Raw genomic sequence first — 19,287 nt, forward strand, 5'->3', positions numbered from 1 at the left:
ATTTACCAGAATTTGGCAAACTTCCTTTGGTATTCAAACTTTATACAGTACTATATTTGGTCTATCAGTGCAAGTTGTATTAGACCTAATACTAGTGTCAAAATACTAGGAGGTGAAGACTCTAAGCTCTTAAAAATGTTGAAATTTCTGAAAAAAAAGGCTGGTTTCATTATATCATCAGTAGATGTTGGACTTCTTTCAATGGACCACAGGAGCTTGAGGAATGACCTTATAGAGGTTTATAAAATCACAAGGGGAATAGATAAAATGAATAGCAAAGGTCTTTTCCCTCTGGTGGGAACAATCGAAACTAAGAGCATATTGTTACGGTGAGAGTAGAAAGATTTAAAAGGGACCAGAAGCAACTTTTTCACAGTTTGGGTGGTTAGTATGTAGAATGAATTGCCAGAGGAAGTGGCGGAGGCAGGTACAATTACAACATTTAAAAGATAGGTAGGTATATGAATAGGAAAGGTTTAGAGACTTATGGGCCAAACACAGGCAAGTGAAACTAGTTTAGTTTTGGAACCATGGTCAGCAGAGACAAATTGGTCTGTGTTGTATGACTCTATAAGTTAAGTAGTTTTACAGAAACGCAGTGCTGTTATTTTGCTCTTCTGACCTTCCTACACTAAAGGTGTTGATTATCTTTCTGGGTAGGTTTCCCAGGTACTGTATGCCTATGACACCATGCCCCTTTTTTTGTGCAGTTCTGATTTTATTACAATGGATTTTGAGCCTGATTTGGTGGTACTCTGGCATTCATACAGCACATTTGTAACAAAGGTTTCGTGGGTAGGAATCTGGGACCAAACCAGATCAGTTGCAGGACAAGGTATTGCTTTTCACTCTGAAATCAAATAACCAGACTCAGATTGAAAATTAAGCTTGGCCCTTTCCTTAACCAATTAAGCTGCTGAAGAGTCTGTCATATCCTAATTCTTTGAGAAATCATAAATGGTAACTAATGTTTAATTTTACTTGATGGATCTTACAATAGTGCTGTTTTGATTGGGGACGGTTATTTGCTGTGTAATGGGCAATATTTAGGCCTGTGCTAACACCCAGACTTGGATTATTGTCTGCTTATTATTATATTTCACAAAAGGAACCTTGCTGAATCCAAATTCATTGTGTTTTGTACAATTTTCAGAAATAGGTACTGTTACAACTGAGGCTAGAGGACTGTTTCATTGCTCTAGTCCCTCAAATCTGTGGGCTATACCATCAAAAACCATATTTTTCCACTTACCGAGATGACCAAAAAGATGCCACTATGCCGGCTTTTTGAACAAAAGGGCCTTTCAACTAGTGTGGGATGTTTTGGAGTCTGTTGCTTTGATGTACTGGCACACTTCAAGTCATTACTTACACACAGTTATCTTTGAAGTCTTCTAGACTCAGCTTGCTCAGGAATTACCATCTTGGAATTCTTTCAGTCAGTCTTTCAAATATGTTTTACCCTGAACTCATGAAAAATCTTCTTCTCAGAAACAAAAGAGATCAGCTGGGTAAAGCAGGCTGTCCTCAATTCCGAAACAAAAAACAGAAATTGCTGGGAAAGCTCAGCAGGCTTAGCAGATTCCGTAGACAGAAAGCAGATTTTATAGTTTGGATCTAGAGACTCTTTGTTAGAACAGAAACTACTTCTTTCCTCCAATTCAGCTTGTCCTGAACAAGCCTTTCTCCAAATCGACTCGTTTTTGGCAAGATTTCCTCCAATACAGATGAATAAAGCAAGAATATCTCTGAGTTAGTCACTGTTCAGAAAACTCTACAGCAAACCAAGCAGTTATCACCAGTCATATGATTTCTAGGTAGTCGTGTAAAGAAAAATCTCAATGTCGACATTGAAGTTTAAGTGGCCTCATTTAAAGCAACTACTCCACACTGGTCCACAAAGTTTGAAATAAATTCCTTTTTTCTCGTAATCCTTCAAAATTTAAGTCCTCCAAACTACCAAAGTTTTGGCGAAGATCTGTAGCTCGGGTTGAGGGTGAGGCTGTTGACTTGCTCGCTGAGCTAGTTTGTTCTCGTGCTTGTTCTCAATGTTTTGTCACCATGCTAGGTGACAATGTCAGTGGAGCCTCCGATGATACGGAGTTATTCTACCCCGCTTAGAATTTATAGTGTTTGGTCCACTATGGTGAGTACTGTTATTTCCGTTTTAACCTGTATGGGTTTGTATATGAGAGATAATGGGAACTGCAGATGCTGGAGATTCCAAGATAATAAAATGTGAGGCTGGATGAACACAGCAGGCCAAGCAGCATCTCTGATGAAGGGTCTAGGCCCGAAACGTCAGCTTTTGTGCTCCTGAGATGCTGCTTGGCCTGCTGTGTTCATCCAGCCTCACATTTTATTATCTTGGGTTTGTATATGGGCTGCTCTGGTTACCATGTCCCAGTTTAACTGATGGACTTGATTATCTGAGTGTACCGATATTAAGGAGAGTTCACCATGCCATTTTGCTGCTAGTTGATGTTCATTAATAAAGTAGAAATGGTGAAGATAATGGAGTAGAATAACACAATTTCATTGGAGTCCACTGATGATGTCACCTAGCATGGTGATGAAACGTCTGAACAACAACCAGCCACCTCAGCGAGCAAGTCAACAACCTCCTCCAAACAATTTTTAATGTAAAGTGTCTTCACAGCAGCATTTCTCAAAAATTGGCTGTAAGACATTTTGGGAGGTCTACGGCTTTATTTCTTTCCTTTTCCATCTTTCCATTTTTTTTCCCATCCTATATTTACTTTTGTGTGAGCTTTCTGTGTTTGCAGAATGAAAGAGCAATATTTAATACTTGCACAGTAGTAAGTGTGATTGTTTGAGAGCTTTTTGTTTTTATTTTGCCAACCCAGCTAATTATCATTTTATTATTGCGATGTTTACTTTTTATGTTCTTGCTCAAAACAGAATCAAAATGTTCACTTAACACGTTAAATACTTCCTTAACCTGCCTTGCCCCCTTTAATGCCTTATATACATATACATCCAGGCCCCTCTGTCATGCATGGACTTTACAGTTGTAACTTTTAATTGGACTCTCAATGCTTTTTCTACCAAAATTCTGTGTATTAAACTCAATCCGGCACATATACACTACTCTAGCAACTTATCAATGTCCTTCTGAAGGTTTACACTATTTTTCTCACTGTTTACAATGGTTCCACATTTCATACCATCCACAATTATTCCCTATACCCCAAGGTCTAGATTGTTAATGTATAATCAGGAAAAGCAAGGGTCTCAACACTGACCCGTGGAGAATTCTCTTATAAACCTCTACCCAATCCAAATGACTGCTCTCTGTTTTCACTTGGCAAATTTTGTAATCATATTGCTGCTGTTCCTTTTATTCATGTGCTCTAATTTTGTTCAAATGTTTGTAGTGTGGCACTATATCAGATGTCTTATGGAAGCCCAAAGTATTGCCTTGATCAACTGTTACTTTTTTCAAAAAAAAACAAGCAAGTTAGTTAAAAATAACTTTCCATTAGGAAATTTATACTGGCTGTACTTAAATATTTGTCTATGGTACTATTAATGCTGTCCCAACTTATTGGTTCTAGAAGTTTTCAACCACCGTAATTAAGCTGACTGGTCAGTAGTTGCTTTACTTATTCTTGCATCCTGTTTAAATAAGGCATAACGTTTACAGTTCAGAAGGTGGGTGTGGACTCAATGGGCCAAATGGCCTGGTTCCACACTGTGGGGATACTATGTTTCTATGGTCTCTCTGAACCTTCTATATTCAGCCTGACTTTCAAATAAATTTTTGATCTGATATCTGTCATAAGTAGAATTTTTTTTCTTTTCAGTCGTATCTTCTACCTCTTTTTGTCATACAAATATCTGAATGTTCCTTACCTTTCCCGATTGAGGGAATATACCTTAACTGTATTCCAGCTCAGCGAGCAAACCTACATCCAATATCTTAACTGTTCTGGAGTAGTATTAATTTGTTGACCAGTGATTAAGGATATCTTCCTTGGCAGTAATTTTTTTACGGTTCTTTTTCCCATTTGATCAAATTACAAAGATACAATCAATCCTTTGCTAGGAGGGGCAAGAAAAAGCAAATTCTATGATAGAACGAGTTTCTGCTCATGTTGACATTCTCAATGGTGAGAAAAAGAGATGGCTGAGGATACGCTGAAGGTCCCAACTTCTTAGCCTTGCCTAAGGCATGGTGACCCTCAGGTAATACTTACCGCCTTTCATCTCTCTCTAATGTGAGAGCAGGCCTTGGTCTTCTAGGACTACGGCAACATTTCATTTAGGCAACACATTAAGCACTCACTGGAGGCAGAAGGACCACAGTAGCCCCTTTTTCAACCATGCAGAAGCAGAGCACATCAGTGCAAAAAGAATGCTGAAGCAATCACAACAATTGCCAGCAGAAGATCCAAGTGGATGATCCATCTTGACCTCCTTTGAAGTTCCCAGCATTACAGATGCCAGTCATCAGCCAGTATAGATTTCTCCATGTGATATCAAGAAATGGCTGGAGACACGAGTTATTGCAAAGGCTATGGGTACCGACAACATTCCGACAATGATACTGAAGACTGGAAGTCCAAAATTTGCTGTATCCCTAGCCAAGTTGTTCCAAGCTGTATGTCCTGCACATAAAAGGCAGGTCAAGTTCAAACAGGTCAGTTATGACCTCGTCAATCTTCTCTCAATTATCAATAAAATGATTGCTGGTGTGATCAAAAGTGCTATCAAGAAACACATGGGAATGCCATCACCTGCAAGATGCCCACTTGCTAAAGTTAAACACCATGTACACCTGCAAATGAGTCACCATTCCTACAGTGTGTTGGATCAAGATCCTGAAACTCCCTCATTCGTAGAATTGTGATTGCACCTCTCCCACATGGACTGCAGTGGTTCAAGACAGCAGTTCACCACTATCATCTCAAGGCAATTAAGGATGGGCAGTGAGTGCTGGACCTGCCAGCATAGCCCACACTACTTAAACTAATTTTTAAAAAGGAATAAAAGGTGGGTTACTCTCAAATTGACTGAATTAAACTGTATATTTTAGCTAAACAAGCAAAATTATTTAACTGTCTAAATTGGAAGGTTTACTAGTGAATTGGTCAGATTGCCCCATGTCCAAAAATACAGAAATATCCAGGATTGAATTTAAGGCCATTTGTCAAAACACAGGTAAATAATTACTGTACCACTACTTCAGTTTTAGCTTCTTCCATTACTGACATTGTACCTGTATTGCCTTGCAGTCCCGCAAATAACAAGTCTGATTCTTCGCCAAAGGGATCTCGTCACCATGTCACGCGACGTCCACGATCTCCCAGGCAAGATAATGTGAACAAAGGTAATGCAGCTCAACATTGCGTTATCATTGCCACAGGTTTATAACTCATTTAGTGCTACAAATCTCATAGCTTTCCACTCACTTCAGTGATCTACCCTTGTAACTGAACCCTATCACCATTTATGGTTACTTAAAGCAAAGCTTAAACTTACTTTGCAATGATTGTACTATTTCTGCTTAAGAAATGAGTTCAATTCTGATTTGATGAGCTGAAGGATTTTAACATAAAGAAAATTATTTTACCCAGTTTTGGAATTAAACATATGTAATTCGAATTTCTAGTAAGGTTATGAAAGGAAAGCTTGTCGAAAATTTCTCTTCGACAGTTGTTTTGCCATGTTGTGTGCAGCCCTGGCAGGAGCGCTGCATGCTATTTTTACTGGAAACTCTTGTTGAAAAATTTAATTGAAGAATCACAGTTCATGGAAGATGTCACCAAGGTCAGGAGAGAAGACTAAATAAATATAACTTAGTTAATACAAAGCATAAAATTTGAAACTGTTTAGATTATAGAAAGTGATCAAAGGAAGTGAAAGGCTTTGTGGAAATTTTGAGGTTCTCGCAAAGAATTGAGAAACGGACTTATATTTATTAAATCCTATAGAGTATTGTTGTTCTAGTGTTGTTCAGTAGGAATGGGGTACATTTTCATTTCCACAGCAAAACTACTAGTGGGGGTAATTGCCAATAGAGCTGTTCTCCTGAGCACCCTAAAGATGTGCAAACCAAACTCTTGTTTGACTGCATCTGCCAGAGTTAACTAATGCACCAGAGGGCACTCTTGTTTTAAGCACTACAGTGTTTTCATGCTTCTCAAAAACAGACCTCCACAGAGAGGCAAGTAAAATGGAAGAATGCTGTTTCAGCTGAGGACATTTCTGCACAAAGACTCGTTAGCTGGTCACTTCCCTACCCAGCTAAAAAGTGTTGGATTCCCTGGGAAATAGAATAAACGAAAACAGGAAGTTAAAATTTTCTGAAAATCTGTAAATCCTTCATTCTGCAATGATTTTAAGTGAAATTTGGCTTTAAAAAAAGCAGATACAATTCAACCTATGGCATAATCCTTTTTCAATGTCTATTAGATCCATAAATTCTTTTCAAGATCTGAGAAGGGATGACCTTGTTGGTAGTAGGGATGCCTCTAATCCACTTCGAAACTGCTCAATCTAATTCTTTAAGGTGTTGTCCAGAAATCTATAAAATATCAACTGGATTCCAAAAACCTGTTTGTGATTCTCTCCTCCTCAGCTCTCATCAATATGTACTAATGCAAAAGTGTTAGTTGTTAAATTTTAGGTGAATTTTCATAACAATCAAAGTAGATCTATGGAACTAACTTCTTTACACATCTTACAAGAGTTACTTTCTAATGGGTGTTTGTACTTTCCAGTCAGGCATGCTGCTGGGAAAGCACTTGAGCGATACTAGAGAAGCAGTGCTATCATAGAATTCATTGTGACTTTTTCTTTGTTACCTCTGAGTTTGCTTGTGTCAAAGACCACTGTAACTACATTTTGCTTGTATTGCAAAACTAAGGATCTTCGCTACATAATGAAATATAAGCTATTTAAGTCTGTTTTGTTGAAAGTAACAAATTAGAAGAAACATTCCATTGTGTTTACAATATTGCTAACATAGCACAACCAGAAGAAATCTCAAGCCTGAACAGAAATTGCTGGAGAAACCTAGCAGGTCTGACAGCATCTGTAGAGAGAAAGCAGAGTTAACAGAGTTGACACTACTTCAAAAGAAGTATCATCTCATTCCCCTTAGTTAATTGTCACGTATATCACCATAGTAGCACCCTGCAGAGAACTGCTTTTGACTTTAAAACAAATGAATATCATAATTTTAGTATTTGAGTTTAGCTAGAAAATCACTTGGCTAATGAATGTACTAATGTCCTTGAGGAACGGAGGCTACTATCCATAACCGCTCTAGCCTACAGCAACGTGGTTGATTTTTTACTTTTCTCTGAAATAGCCTAGTAAGCCATTCAATTGTCTCAATTGCTAGAAAGGAAATCAAATGAAATCAGACAGACAACCTGGCATGAACTAAGGCATCAGCCCTGTCAACCCTACAAAGTTACCCTTGTGAACATCTGGGAGGTGAGTGTCAAAGTTTGAGTGAGCTATCTCTCAAACTAGTCATGTGACAGCCTGACATGGTCAGATTCTTAGAATCAATCCTAATACACAACATCCCAGACAACACCCACCAGGAAATCAGACCCAGCAAGGATAGCTGCACAGTGTAATACAGTCAAGAGGGAATGTTCCAGGAGCCCTTAACATTGACTGTGGACCCCATGAAGTCTTATGGCCCCTGATTAGTCAGTACTGCTACATGTTGAACACCACTTGGAAAAAGCACGCATGGTGCAATTACTGACTGAACCTTGCCCATTAAGTAACATACATAAAAGCTATCTGGCTAAGGTTTCTCATTTTGGCTGCCTGTATCTTTTTCCAGATGAAAGTAGCCTTTTGAAGGACAAGAGTTCTTGGTTGAACATAATGAAGAAAACCAAAAAAACAGTTTCAGGAGCAGCTTTTGGTGTTCGATTAGAAGAGTGTCAACCTGGAATAAATAACAAGGTAAGTGGTTGTGTGTGTCTACTAGTCTATAAGTCTTCATGCCTTAACACCTTGACATAGATAATAGGAACTGCAGATGCTGGAGAATCTGAGATAACAAGGTGTAGAGCTGGATGAATACAGCAGGCCAAGCAGCATCATAGGAGCAGGAAAGCTGATGTTTCGGGCCTAGACCCTTCATCAGAAGCCAGAAATGTCAGCCTTTCTGCTCTTATGATGCTGCTTGGCCTGCTGCGTTCATCCAGCTCTACACCTTCTTACCTTGACATAGATACCTGGTTGGTATTTCATTCGGGGTTTTACTTCTGCTGGAGCATTCTCTTCTTTAATCCCTCTGCTGTCAACTGTCTTTCCTCTAAGACACTCTTTGAAACCAAGCTCTTCAAACAAGTTTTTGGTCTGTAGGCCTAATACCTTGTTGGTGGTTTGCCTTGGTGCTAGATTTTGTTTGATTGCAGTGAATGCAATAAGATGGTTTACTATTTCATGAGCACTAGTGATTAGAGCATTCATAGCATTGTTGGAATGCTACTGAACTAATTATCTAGAGACATGAAGCAAGCTCTGGAAGCACTAGTTCAGATCCCTTCTTGGAAGGTAGAAAAATCTAAAATTGATTAATGAATCTGGAGTAAAATATTGTGTGATTTAGCCATGACCCTGAAATTATTGGATTTCCATAAATATTTATGTATTTTACTAATAACCTTTTGGGATGGTATTCTACCATTCTACACATCCACAACAACATAGTCGTCTCTTAACTATTCTCTGGAATGGCTAGCAAGCTACTCAGTTGTATCGAGCCTCAGCAAGAAATATGCTTGTGGTTACATCAGCCATTGAAACACATAACTCGGTACCACCATCTTAATGATGGGCAAGAAATTCTGGCCTTGCTAGCGATGCACAGATCCCAAGATCAGATGAAAAATATATCAGTGTTTTTGATGATAAAATATTTCATTTCACCTGTTATTTGTTTCCATTTTAGACAATGATGCTGTCACATTGCAATATTTAATTATGTTTTTCAAGTATTTGTGTGTTTGTGTTTATTCTTTCAGTTTATTCCACTAATAGTGGAGGTATGTTGTAAATTAGTGGAGGAGAAAGGTTTGGAGAACACTGGGATCTATAGGGTACCAGGGAACAATGCCATGGTCTCCAGCCTGCAAGAACAACTGAATAAGGGAATGACTGATCTTAATACCTCAGAAGAAGTAAGCTTCTAATTCTTCTACAAACATAGTACTACCCTTTTTTCTTGTTTTGTATTTGCAAGAGTAATTTAGAGGTCTATTTGAAGGAAATTATCAGAGAACCCTTAACAGTTTGCTCATGTTTCTGATAGACACTGTGCAAAGAGCTCTCTGTTGAATATCAGCCTCTGATCGCAATCTATAGTCGTGGTGAACATGAGTATAAACCTATACATTATTTAGCACTGTTCATGTAGAGGGCATAAGAAACTTCAAATTTTAATCATGCCTTCAAAGAGCATCTGTGATTCGTAATGACAATTTTCTGCTGTAGTTTCCATACTTCACAAAAGAATGTTTAACAGTGGTGATTTATATTTGAGTAGAGTCTAATGACACATAACGGCTGCCTGTACTGAGTAATTTTGTTTTTACAGAAATGGCAGGACTTGAATGTGATTAGCAGCTTGCTTAAGCTGTTCTTCCGAAAGCTTCCTGAACCTCTCTTTACAGATGGTGAGTGAATCATTTTAATAATTTATTGTTTTCAATTAGGTAATGGTCATTATACTAAAGTTACAGCAAATGTCTCTTTAAGGAAGCTGAGATCTGTAATTCTGAAGTTGTATAAAATGATCCATTAAGTTTCGCATAAAAAGTGGAGAGAACGTTTTTCAGTTATTTGGTGTCTTTGGTCAAATGTGAACTGTGTCAAAATGTTTCTGAAACAACCTCAAGGAGGCAAGCATCCTGTCTCCAAGTCACCCTTTATTTACTTCTGCTCTGACCAGCCAGCTCCAAGCCAGTCTCTAGAAATGAAGAGACTGCCTGAGTCTCCTGTTTATATCTCTCAACTAGGGCTTTCTGATTGGCCCACACGAACAATCCCAATCAAGGATCTCAGTCACGGAGATCCACCTGTCCTTCATTCCAATCACACATGCCCCACCCCTCCCCCAAAACCAAAGACCAGGGATGTAGGCCTGTTCTTTTGTAGCTTCTTCCGGGGCGTTTTTGCCCCAGCTCCAGTTTCTCTGACTCAGGCATGGCGGCGTGTACCAGACCTAGACTGTCTCTTGCGCCCAGGCGTCTCGGAAGAGTTTCCTCCTTCTCCTTTTCGGGTAGTAACGATATCGAGGCTTCATCCATCCCGGAGTTTGAGGTTTCTTCAACTCTAGATGGAGGGGGAGAACCTACGATTTTTGACAGACTTTCTGGCTGTTCTCAGGGACCAGGTATGTTTTGCTGCTGTTGTTTGTGATATAGCAGCTTTCAGGTGACCTACGTGTTTGTTCAAGACCACTGTACCTACCCAAACCTTGTATGCCATGGGACTTGATTTTACATCAACCTCACCTCATATCTACGCAGGGCTGATCCTGTGGTTTTGACACCAAACTTCTAGCCCTGAAGTAAACTCTCAAAACACCAAACGAACTGCAGATATCATAAATCAGGAACAAAAAAAAATTACTGGAAAAGCTCAGCGGGTCTGGTAGCATCTGTGAAGGAGAAAACAGAGTTAACATTTTGGTCCGGTGACCCATCCTCAGAAGCAGTTTTGTTTTTGAAGTAAACTGTTTGTCTTGCTTAGAGGAGGCAAGTGGCCATCATTGGCATTCCTGCTGCTGACAGATTTAATGTTATGCAGAGTCTTTTCCCCATTAGCAGTTCTGCTGGATCTGTACAGGCATTTCTCTTATAAGATAGTTGTGTTCTTGTGTAACCTTGTGCTTTAGAAAATCGTGTTATCAGGAAATTGTTATAGAAAATCACTGTACTTTTAAGGCAGAAAGTTTGTGTCATCCAAACAGTGTCCACTATTTATCAATTGCATTGGAGCCAATTTGTGTTAACAAAACATAAGCTTTAGCAGAAAGACCTATACCAGTAAAATGTTCTCCATCATCCCCTGGAAAAGGGAGTAAGCTGATGATGCCCCAAAAGGCAGTCTTGTAAATTGGTCCAAACCTTATGGGTATTAATTGTGACTACTTCTGGGCTCCTCACCTAGTCATATTTGCAGGTACGCATGGCTCATGCCCAGCTATGTGAAGGATAGTCCGCTTTCCGCCCACAACCAGTTTGTGTATGAGTCCTCTATGTGAAGGATTGGATATTTATCCAGCTGCGAGAAGCAGTTTTTACTGTTTGTTTAAAATGCCCACAGGGACAAAGTAAGCCATTGTGCTTCGCAATTGGTATGACCAGTGCTGCCCATTCTGCCAACTGCACTAGTTAGATGATTCCTTTTCTTTCAAACGTTCTGATTTCTGTCTCTACTTTTGCACTTAAGGCAAATGGCACTGGGAGATCTTGTAGAATTGTGTAATTGCTTCCTGGTCAATATGCAATGTCGCTATGGCTCCTTTTGATTATCCCTAGACCTTCCTGAAAAACTTCTGGGTATTTAATTAGGACTTTGCTTGGGCAGCCATTTTCTAATTGGAAAATGTTGAGCCAATCTGGGTGAATCTTTCTTTCCATCAAGCTTCGGCCTGAGTCTGTTACAACGTTCAGTGGTAACTACATCAATTGCTTCTCAGTACCCTTAATTTGTAATGGTTCTCCAGTATAGGTTCTCTGTCTAGCCGAGGTCTTGCACAAACTTAAGGGCCAGAGTGCAGAGCGAATCTTAAAGACTGGTTCTGTAACCACTCATGCAGCTGCAATGGTATCGACCTTCATGAGAACTGGGTGACTGTTTACACTTACTTTGAGTAGTTCTGATTTGGATGTTGCTAAGCATGTTAACTATTGCAAATAACATGTAGGTGGACTTTCCAGGGTGTGCACTTTCTTTTTTAACCAAATCATGAGTTATTTTACTGATGTCAGGCCTCTTAGGCCCCCTTTTTACTGTCTCCAATCTGCATACTGGCAGCAACCATAATGGCTACCAGCCTGGATCTGAAGAACATCTCAACTATTTGGCTGAGGCTCGTGTTTGTTTTGGGATTTTGTTGTGGGCAGACCTAGGGTCCCCTGGCTCAGGATATGCCCTGCATGAGAATCCCCAATTGCCTGTACTAAAGTGGTGTTCTTCAAGCTCAGTCAGTCAGGTGAGGGTGCCCAATTCCATTGGGATGGCCTGTAGCTCACATGCTTCACATGCCACATTTTCTAATGACAAAGCCAAATTGTGGCACCTGTTTAGTCCAGTTGGTCTTTAGCTAGTAGGTTGTTCTTGCATGATTGCATCATTAATGCCACACACCAAGTGGTCTCTCAGGATTTCCTTCAGAATTAACACAAATCACATGCCTCTGCCAGTCACCTTAACCTCATCAAAGATCATGATACGGAGTCCCCTGATTCTTGAATTCCCATGTAAAACTGATAGTGTCTCAGAATTAAGGGAGGCTTGGGGGTCATAATTTTCCTTCGTTAAATCCATCAACTCTTGAAAGATTTTAATATCTGGTGCCTTAGGAAAGGTTTGCTGCTGATAAATGAAAATTCTGTGATCCGCAAGCAGTCACAAGAATTATTCATTGCTTCTCATTTGCCCCAGTGTCATTTCTCTGGAATAAATAGCACAGTATTTCCATATGCTGGCCCAGCCTCCGGCAGGATTGAACTTGTCAAGGTTCCCAAATAAAAGCATGATGCTAGAAATGCTTACCCCAACTCAAAGACAATCACTACAAGTGAATTTTCTTCAGGAGCATACTGTTTTCTCTTATCGCTATTGAAATTACTGCACAGAGGCAGGTATCCCATCACCAAGTTACCCTTTATTTAGATATGCGTAGTGCATCAGCCAGCTTAGCACCAATCCTAGAAATGAAGAGACTCTCTGAATCTCCTGTTTATATCTGTCAGCCAAGGCTCTCTGGCCCTGGTTAACAGCCCCAATCAAGGATCTCATTGTCACTGAGATCCATCTGGCCTTTGCTCCAGTCACTACCGTTTCAAAGAAGAACTTGGAAGTACAGTGGCTATAATTTAGACAAAAAAAAAAGCCAACATGTGCGTAGCATGAAAAAAACACAATGAACTGTGACTGCTGGAAACAAAAATCAAAACGAAAAATTGCTAGAGAAGCTCAATAGGTCTGGCAGCGTTTGTGGAGAGAAAGCAGTGATTCTTCTGCAGAACATGTGCACAGCATGATTATATAAACAGAATGCAATGAATTACTAGTTAATTTGTTCATTTGGTAGTACAGAATATGACAAATGCTGAAAAAGATACATATTGTTTAGGCTTTGCATTTTGCACTCATGAAGACAATTTGCAAGAAATACTAAAGTAAAGGAAAAGCAGCAATAATATTGTATGAGAAGTGAGCACTGGTTGGTTGACAAGTGGACTCTGATTAATAGAGGTATTGCCTTGGAGAATTTGCTAGTTAATGATTGATCATTAACTGCCCAGCTTTGTTTAAATTTTAAACCTTTGAGGATCCTCTAATGATGCAATAGTAGTGTCCCTTCCCCAGGACTGAGAGACCAGGGTTCAATTCCCACCTGTTCCGAAGGTGTGTAATGACATGTCTGAACAGATCGATTAAGAAAATTAGGTTAAATTAGAAAAAAATTAAACTTTAAACCAGGCAGGTTGTCTGTGAATTGTCAAGGCATTATTTACAGAAACAGGCCAGAAGATGGCTGCAAACTATTTTGTTGAGTTGAAACAGATACAGTGCGTGTATGTGTTCTTTGAGTCTACGACTAACAAAGTCCTGTGTATTAATGCGTAGCTTCCAGTACATGCAAGTGTGGCATAATTTTTCACACTGTCCAGATTTCTTACCAAATATTGTCAACTCATATCTAATGTCGGATGTTGTGTTGTGAGTTTTGCAAGCACAGACTGATTTGGTACGATAGAATAATCAGATTGAAACTTATGAATGGACCTAAATCTGTCACCTTTTGGTTCTGAAAATTGCCCACTGTACCTCAGGTTGTTCTGAAAAGGTAAGGCATCAGAAAGATTTTAGCCATAAGCAGAACTAGCTGTTTCACACTACTATGATGGAACAGCAACACAAATAGGGCCTGCCACAAACAGGATGCTGTCATCAACCAAAAAGACGCTTGTTCTTCTTTTAGTTATCCAAGTTCTTGAATATCTTGTGGAGTCCTAAAATCCTTCCTATAACTCCATGTTTGAACCTTTCTTATCAGGTTTCCACCTGCACCAGAGGACTGGAATGTGTTAATTAAGCCTTATGGTAGGGGGTGGCATAATGTCACCAGGCTAGAAATGTGGTGCCTGTCTCACAAATGATTAATGTTCTACATGTACGCGTTACATATGTTATGCTAAGTATGTAGGCTGTATGTCTCAAAGACTGGCAGATTATATTGAATAGCATTTCCCATTGATTTGCAAACAACCAATGCATTGATGCTGTGTTTTTATTAGCAATACTCAATTTTTTTAGCGATTTGGTGACACACGATAAGGATGCACCATTAATTTTTCCTATTGTAGATTACTGCAAACTTCCTCCCCACATTCTTTTGGTTTTCCAAGTTCTTGAAGATCTTGTTGAGTCCTGGAATCTTTCCTGTAACTTCATGTTTGAACCTTTTTTATCAGATTTCCACCTGCACCAAAAGACAGGAATATCTTAGTTAAGCCTTGTGGGAGGGGGTGGCATAGTGATAATGTCACAAGGCTAGAAATGCAGGACCCCGGGCTAACGTTCCAGTGACATGACTTTGAATACCACCATGGGAAATGATGAAATTTAGATTCAGTCAAAATCTGGAACAGAAAATGTGGTATCCTAATTACTTTGCAATAACACAACTGGTTCTTTCAGCGTCACGTTAGGGAAATAAATCTGCCATCCTTACCTATTGCATCTACATGTAACTCTGGATCCACAGCACTGTCATTGATTCTTAACTGCCCTCTAAGCAATTGGGATTGGGCACTAAATGCTGGCCTACCCAGCAATATCCACAACTCTTTAAAGCATTTTTAAAATGTCAGAAATTATACCTTCTGTGGCTCTTAGCAAAAGTGCACCATTCCTCCTCAAGCATCTTGATATGTCTGCAGTCTTTGACAAGAGTAACCAATCCATTGTCTTCCAAATTTTCTTTAATTTCCTGTTGAATGAAATTGCCCTTGTCTGGTTTCTCACATTACAACTGTGAATATGTACAAAAAAGTACTTCATTGGTTATAAAACGCTTTTGGATGAACTGAGATTATGAAAGGTGCTTTGTAAATGCAGTTTTTTTTTCCAGGCATCCAGATAAGACCCTGCAATAGCTAAAGTCCTCAAAGGATCCAGCCTTGAACCCCTCCTGTATTTCATCTGCAAACTAACCCTTGATGATATCATCCAGGATAAAGCTCTGTATATCCTGATGACATCACACTGCAGCTAATATCATCATTGAATAGAATCTCCACAGTGTGGAAGCAGACCATTCGGCCTGTCAAGTCCACACTGATCCTCTGAAGGGCATCCCATGTGAACCCACTCCCTGCCCTATCCTTGCGTTCCCCACCATAGATGCTAGGAGCAGTTTAGCATAGCAAATCCACCTAACCTGCACTTCATTGGAGTGTGGGAGGAAACCCATGCAGACATTAGGAGAATGTGCAAACTCCACAAGGACAGCCGCCCAAGCCTGGAATCGATCCCCAGTCCCTGGCGCCCTGAGACAGCAGTGCTAACTACTGAGCCATCATGCCACCCATAATAACCACATCATTTGACGTGTTCAATGTCCTGTGTTGTCAGACAGCTTATTTGGTATTTAGGTCTCCAATTAGGCAATAGGGATCTGAAACCATTGCTTCAGCACTAATCATAAATACCATTCCCCGGTTACGAATTCTGTTCTCCCACCTAGTCACCAGTCAGCCTGAACCAACCAAAGAACTGAACCCAGTCACACTGTCCCATTTGACTTCGAGAAGCTTCAATTTCCATATTGTCTCCAACAACAGGCCCATTTTCTCCTCTGCACTGATTTAATCGCTGAAATCATCGTGTGTTTTTGCTTCCTTCAGTGTTCGTCAGGCTGACCTCCCATCTACACCCTTCGTAGTTTGAGATCAGCCAAAACTATGTTCTGATTCAGATGTGATGGTGTTACCAACAGAACCAAGTTGCTAAATAGCTAACCATCTATTGATGTTGCCTGTACTTTACAGATAAATACAATGATTTCATTGAAACCAACAGACTGGAGAATGCGGCAGAAAGGCTTCAAAAATTTAAGAAACTGGTAAATCCTACTACATTACATAGCCTAACTGTCACTCCTTGTGTATGTTCTAACTCTAGTTATCTATATTTGTATTTGCAATTAATAGCAAAAATTAATACCTACAGTTTCTGTTGGGAATTAATTAAAAGTTAAAACTGATATAATCTAGATCTTTAAATTCTTTCCTGAAATCACCAAAAAAATCTCCTTTATAATCTCAACTTCTGTAGTTTCTCCATGTAACTGAGTTACTTCTTCTCAGATATATCTCCAAGACTGATTAAAGTGGTGCTGAGAATTAAAGTATTCCTATTAGTTACTCCATATTTCATCATCAATTCCATCTAATTCCTCCACATTTTGACAAAGACACGATAATTCTTAATGCTGTTGATTATCAGGAATCTATCTACCTCTGCTTTAAAACTAATTCAAAGACTATTCTGACTGCCTGTTGCAAGTTCCAAAATCACGTAACCATCTGTAAGAAACAATTCAACACCATGTTTGAAACAGTTAGCTCTCAATTCTCCCACAAGAGGAAAAACCTCGTGTCCAAACCTCAAAGGATTTATATGTATCAATCAATTTGTCATTGACTCTTTCTCAACTCCAGTGGATTCAAGCCTAGCCTGATCAACCTTTCCTCAAAAGTTAACTTGTCCACACCAGCTTACTGTAGAAAACCTTCTCTGAGCTGTTTCCGCTGTTTAAATTTCAATTTTTATAAATTTTGAACATTTTTTTAAAAATTACAGCAATTTTGTAATTACCACTGATCATGATAAAAACACATCTGGTTTACTCATGTCCTTTGGCAGGCGGGGGAATAATCTGCCATCCATCCCTGGTCAGGCCTAGATGTGACCCCAAACCAATAAGAATGTTGTGGATTGTTAACTGTCTTCTGGGCAATTAGCCATGGACAATAAATGATGGTCTAGCTAGTGATGACCACACCCCATGAATGAATGGTGAAGAAAAATGTGATCTCATCAATGCCATGTATAACTCAAGCATAATCTCACTACTTTTTATTCAATTTCCTTCCTAATAAACAACAGCAATAGAGTCATGGATGTCTAAGCACAGCAAAAGGCCATTTGGCCCATCAACTACACTGGTCAAAAACAGGCAGTTAAATATTCTAGTCACATTTCCAACACTTGACCCATAGGCTTGAATGCCTTGGCATCGCAAGTCCATTTAAATACTTGAGGGTTTCTGTCTCTACCACCGTTACAGGCAGTGAGCTCCAGATTCCCACCACTCTTTGGATGAAAACATTTTTCCTCTCACCCCCTCTAAACCTCCTGTCTTATTTCTATGCTCCTGAGTCGTTGATTCTTGCACCAAGTGAAAATGTTTCTTCCTGTCTACCCTGTCCTTTAATATGAAACATCTCAATCACGATCCTCCTCAGTCTCCTCTGCTCCAAGGAAAACAAGTCCCGTCTGTCTGATCTCTTTATAAAACTCTCCGAACCAGGCAATATCATTGACAAACCTCCTTTGCATCTCTTTAGCGCAATCATGACCCTGAATGCAATACTCTAGCTGATGTTCCAGCATCACATTCCTGCCCTTAAACTCTATGCCTTGGCTAATGAAGACAAGTATCCCATTTGCCTTCTGATCCACTTTATCTACCTGTCCTGCTACCTTAAGGGACCATTGTACATACGCACCAAGTTTCCTTTGAGACTTGGTGCTTCCCAGGGTCCTACTGTTCATCCCTACCTTGTTTGTCTTACCAAAATGCGTCACCTCACACTTACCTGGAGTGAATTCAGTTTACCACTGACCAGTCCACCCAACCAGCCTGTCTATATCCTCCTGTAATCTAAGACTATGCTTTTTCACAATTTACCATGCCACCAGTTTCATATCATCTGCAAACCTACTAATCAACCCTCCTGCATTCTAGGCCAAAGTATTTATATGTACCACAAACAGCGAGGGCCCCAGCACGGATCCCTGTGGAACCCTAGTTGTTTCATCTTGACAACTGGAAAATGGTCTATGTACACTTGTGTGTTTCCTGCTAGGTAGTAAATCTCCTATTTATACCATAAGATTATCCCCTCCACCATGAGCTTTTAAAGTCTGCAATATCTTTTGATCTAATACCCATATCCAAGGCCTGCTACTTTCTCTCAACTCTTATATTTCTAGAGAGGCCAGAAACTTCAATGAAGCACTTAAGTTTTAGTGTTTAGACTCATTAGATTTTCTAGTAACTGAGTGTATTGTTGAGTAATTATAAGACTTCTATCATTTCAGCTTCGGAAATTACCAGAAAATTATTTTGAAACCCTGAAGTTCCTCACAGGACACCTGAAGACTGTAGCGGATCACTCGGAAAAGAACAAGGTACTCTGTGAATTATAGTCTTCATAATTTGACAGTTGTTTGAGTACCTGTTTCCACAGTATTTTGTACATATGTTGTGAATTACTGAATCCAATATCAGCTCACAGTGCCATGGGTTGCTGTGGAAAATATTAGGAAGGGGCCAAACTTGTTGTTAAATAAGTAGTCAAGTGAATTATTTTGAAAGAGAAAAGAAAGTTTGTAAGTTTTGCACAAAGTTAGTACAATAGTCTCCTTATGCTGTTTGATTCTGTGTCCTCACATAGTGCACATGCATGAATTTGTTGCCTGTGCTGTTATTCTGCTGCCTCATGTTTAGCATCAAGGGCAGAATTGTTCCATGAACAAAAACAAAGTTGCTGGAAAAGCTCAGCTGGTCTGGTCTGGCAGCATCTGTGAAGGAAAAGGGAGTTAACATTTTCGGTCCGGTGAGTTGTGAGGAAGGGTCGCCGTACCTGAAATGTTAACCCTGTTTTCTCCTCCACAGATGCCCCCAGACCAGCTGAGCTTTTCCAGCAACTTTGTTTTTGTTCCATTTTGACTCTATGTTTTGGTTTTAGAGATCCTAGG

General features: G+C 39.6%; 1 protein-coding gene across 1 annotated transcript in view; it reads left to right on the forward strand.

Annotated features, from left to right (window-relative positions):
• The window catches only part of LOC125466199 (rho GTPase-activating protein 23-like), a 219,179-nt gene that overhangs the window by 154,093 nt on the left and 45,799 nt on the right, over positions 1–19,287 (forward strand). The window contains exons 15-20 of the mRNA XM_048560405.2: positions 5,259–5,353; positions 7,832–7,956; positions 9,024–9,179; positions 9,596–9,674; positions 16,290–16,363; positions 18,628–18,717. Coding sequence (XP_048416362.2) covers positions 5,259–5,353; positions 7,832–7,956; positions 9,024–9,179; positions 9,596–9,674; positions 16,290–16,363; positions 18,628–18,717 — 619 coding nt within the window. The remainder of the gene's footprint in view (positions 1–5,258; positions 5,354–7,831; positions 7,957–9,023; positions 9,180–9,595; positions 9,675–16,289; positions 16,364–18,627; positions 18,718–19,287) is intronic.

Source organism: Stegostoma tigrinum, chromosome 31 (genome assembly GCF_030684315.1).
Source record: "Stegostoma tigrinum isolate sSteTig4 chromosome 31, sSteTig4.hap1, whole genome shotgun sequence".
Taxonomy (NCBI): domain Eukaryota; kingdom Metazoa; phylum Chordata; class Chondrichthyes; order Orectolobiformes; family Stegostomatidae; genus Stegostoma; species Stegostoma tigrinum.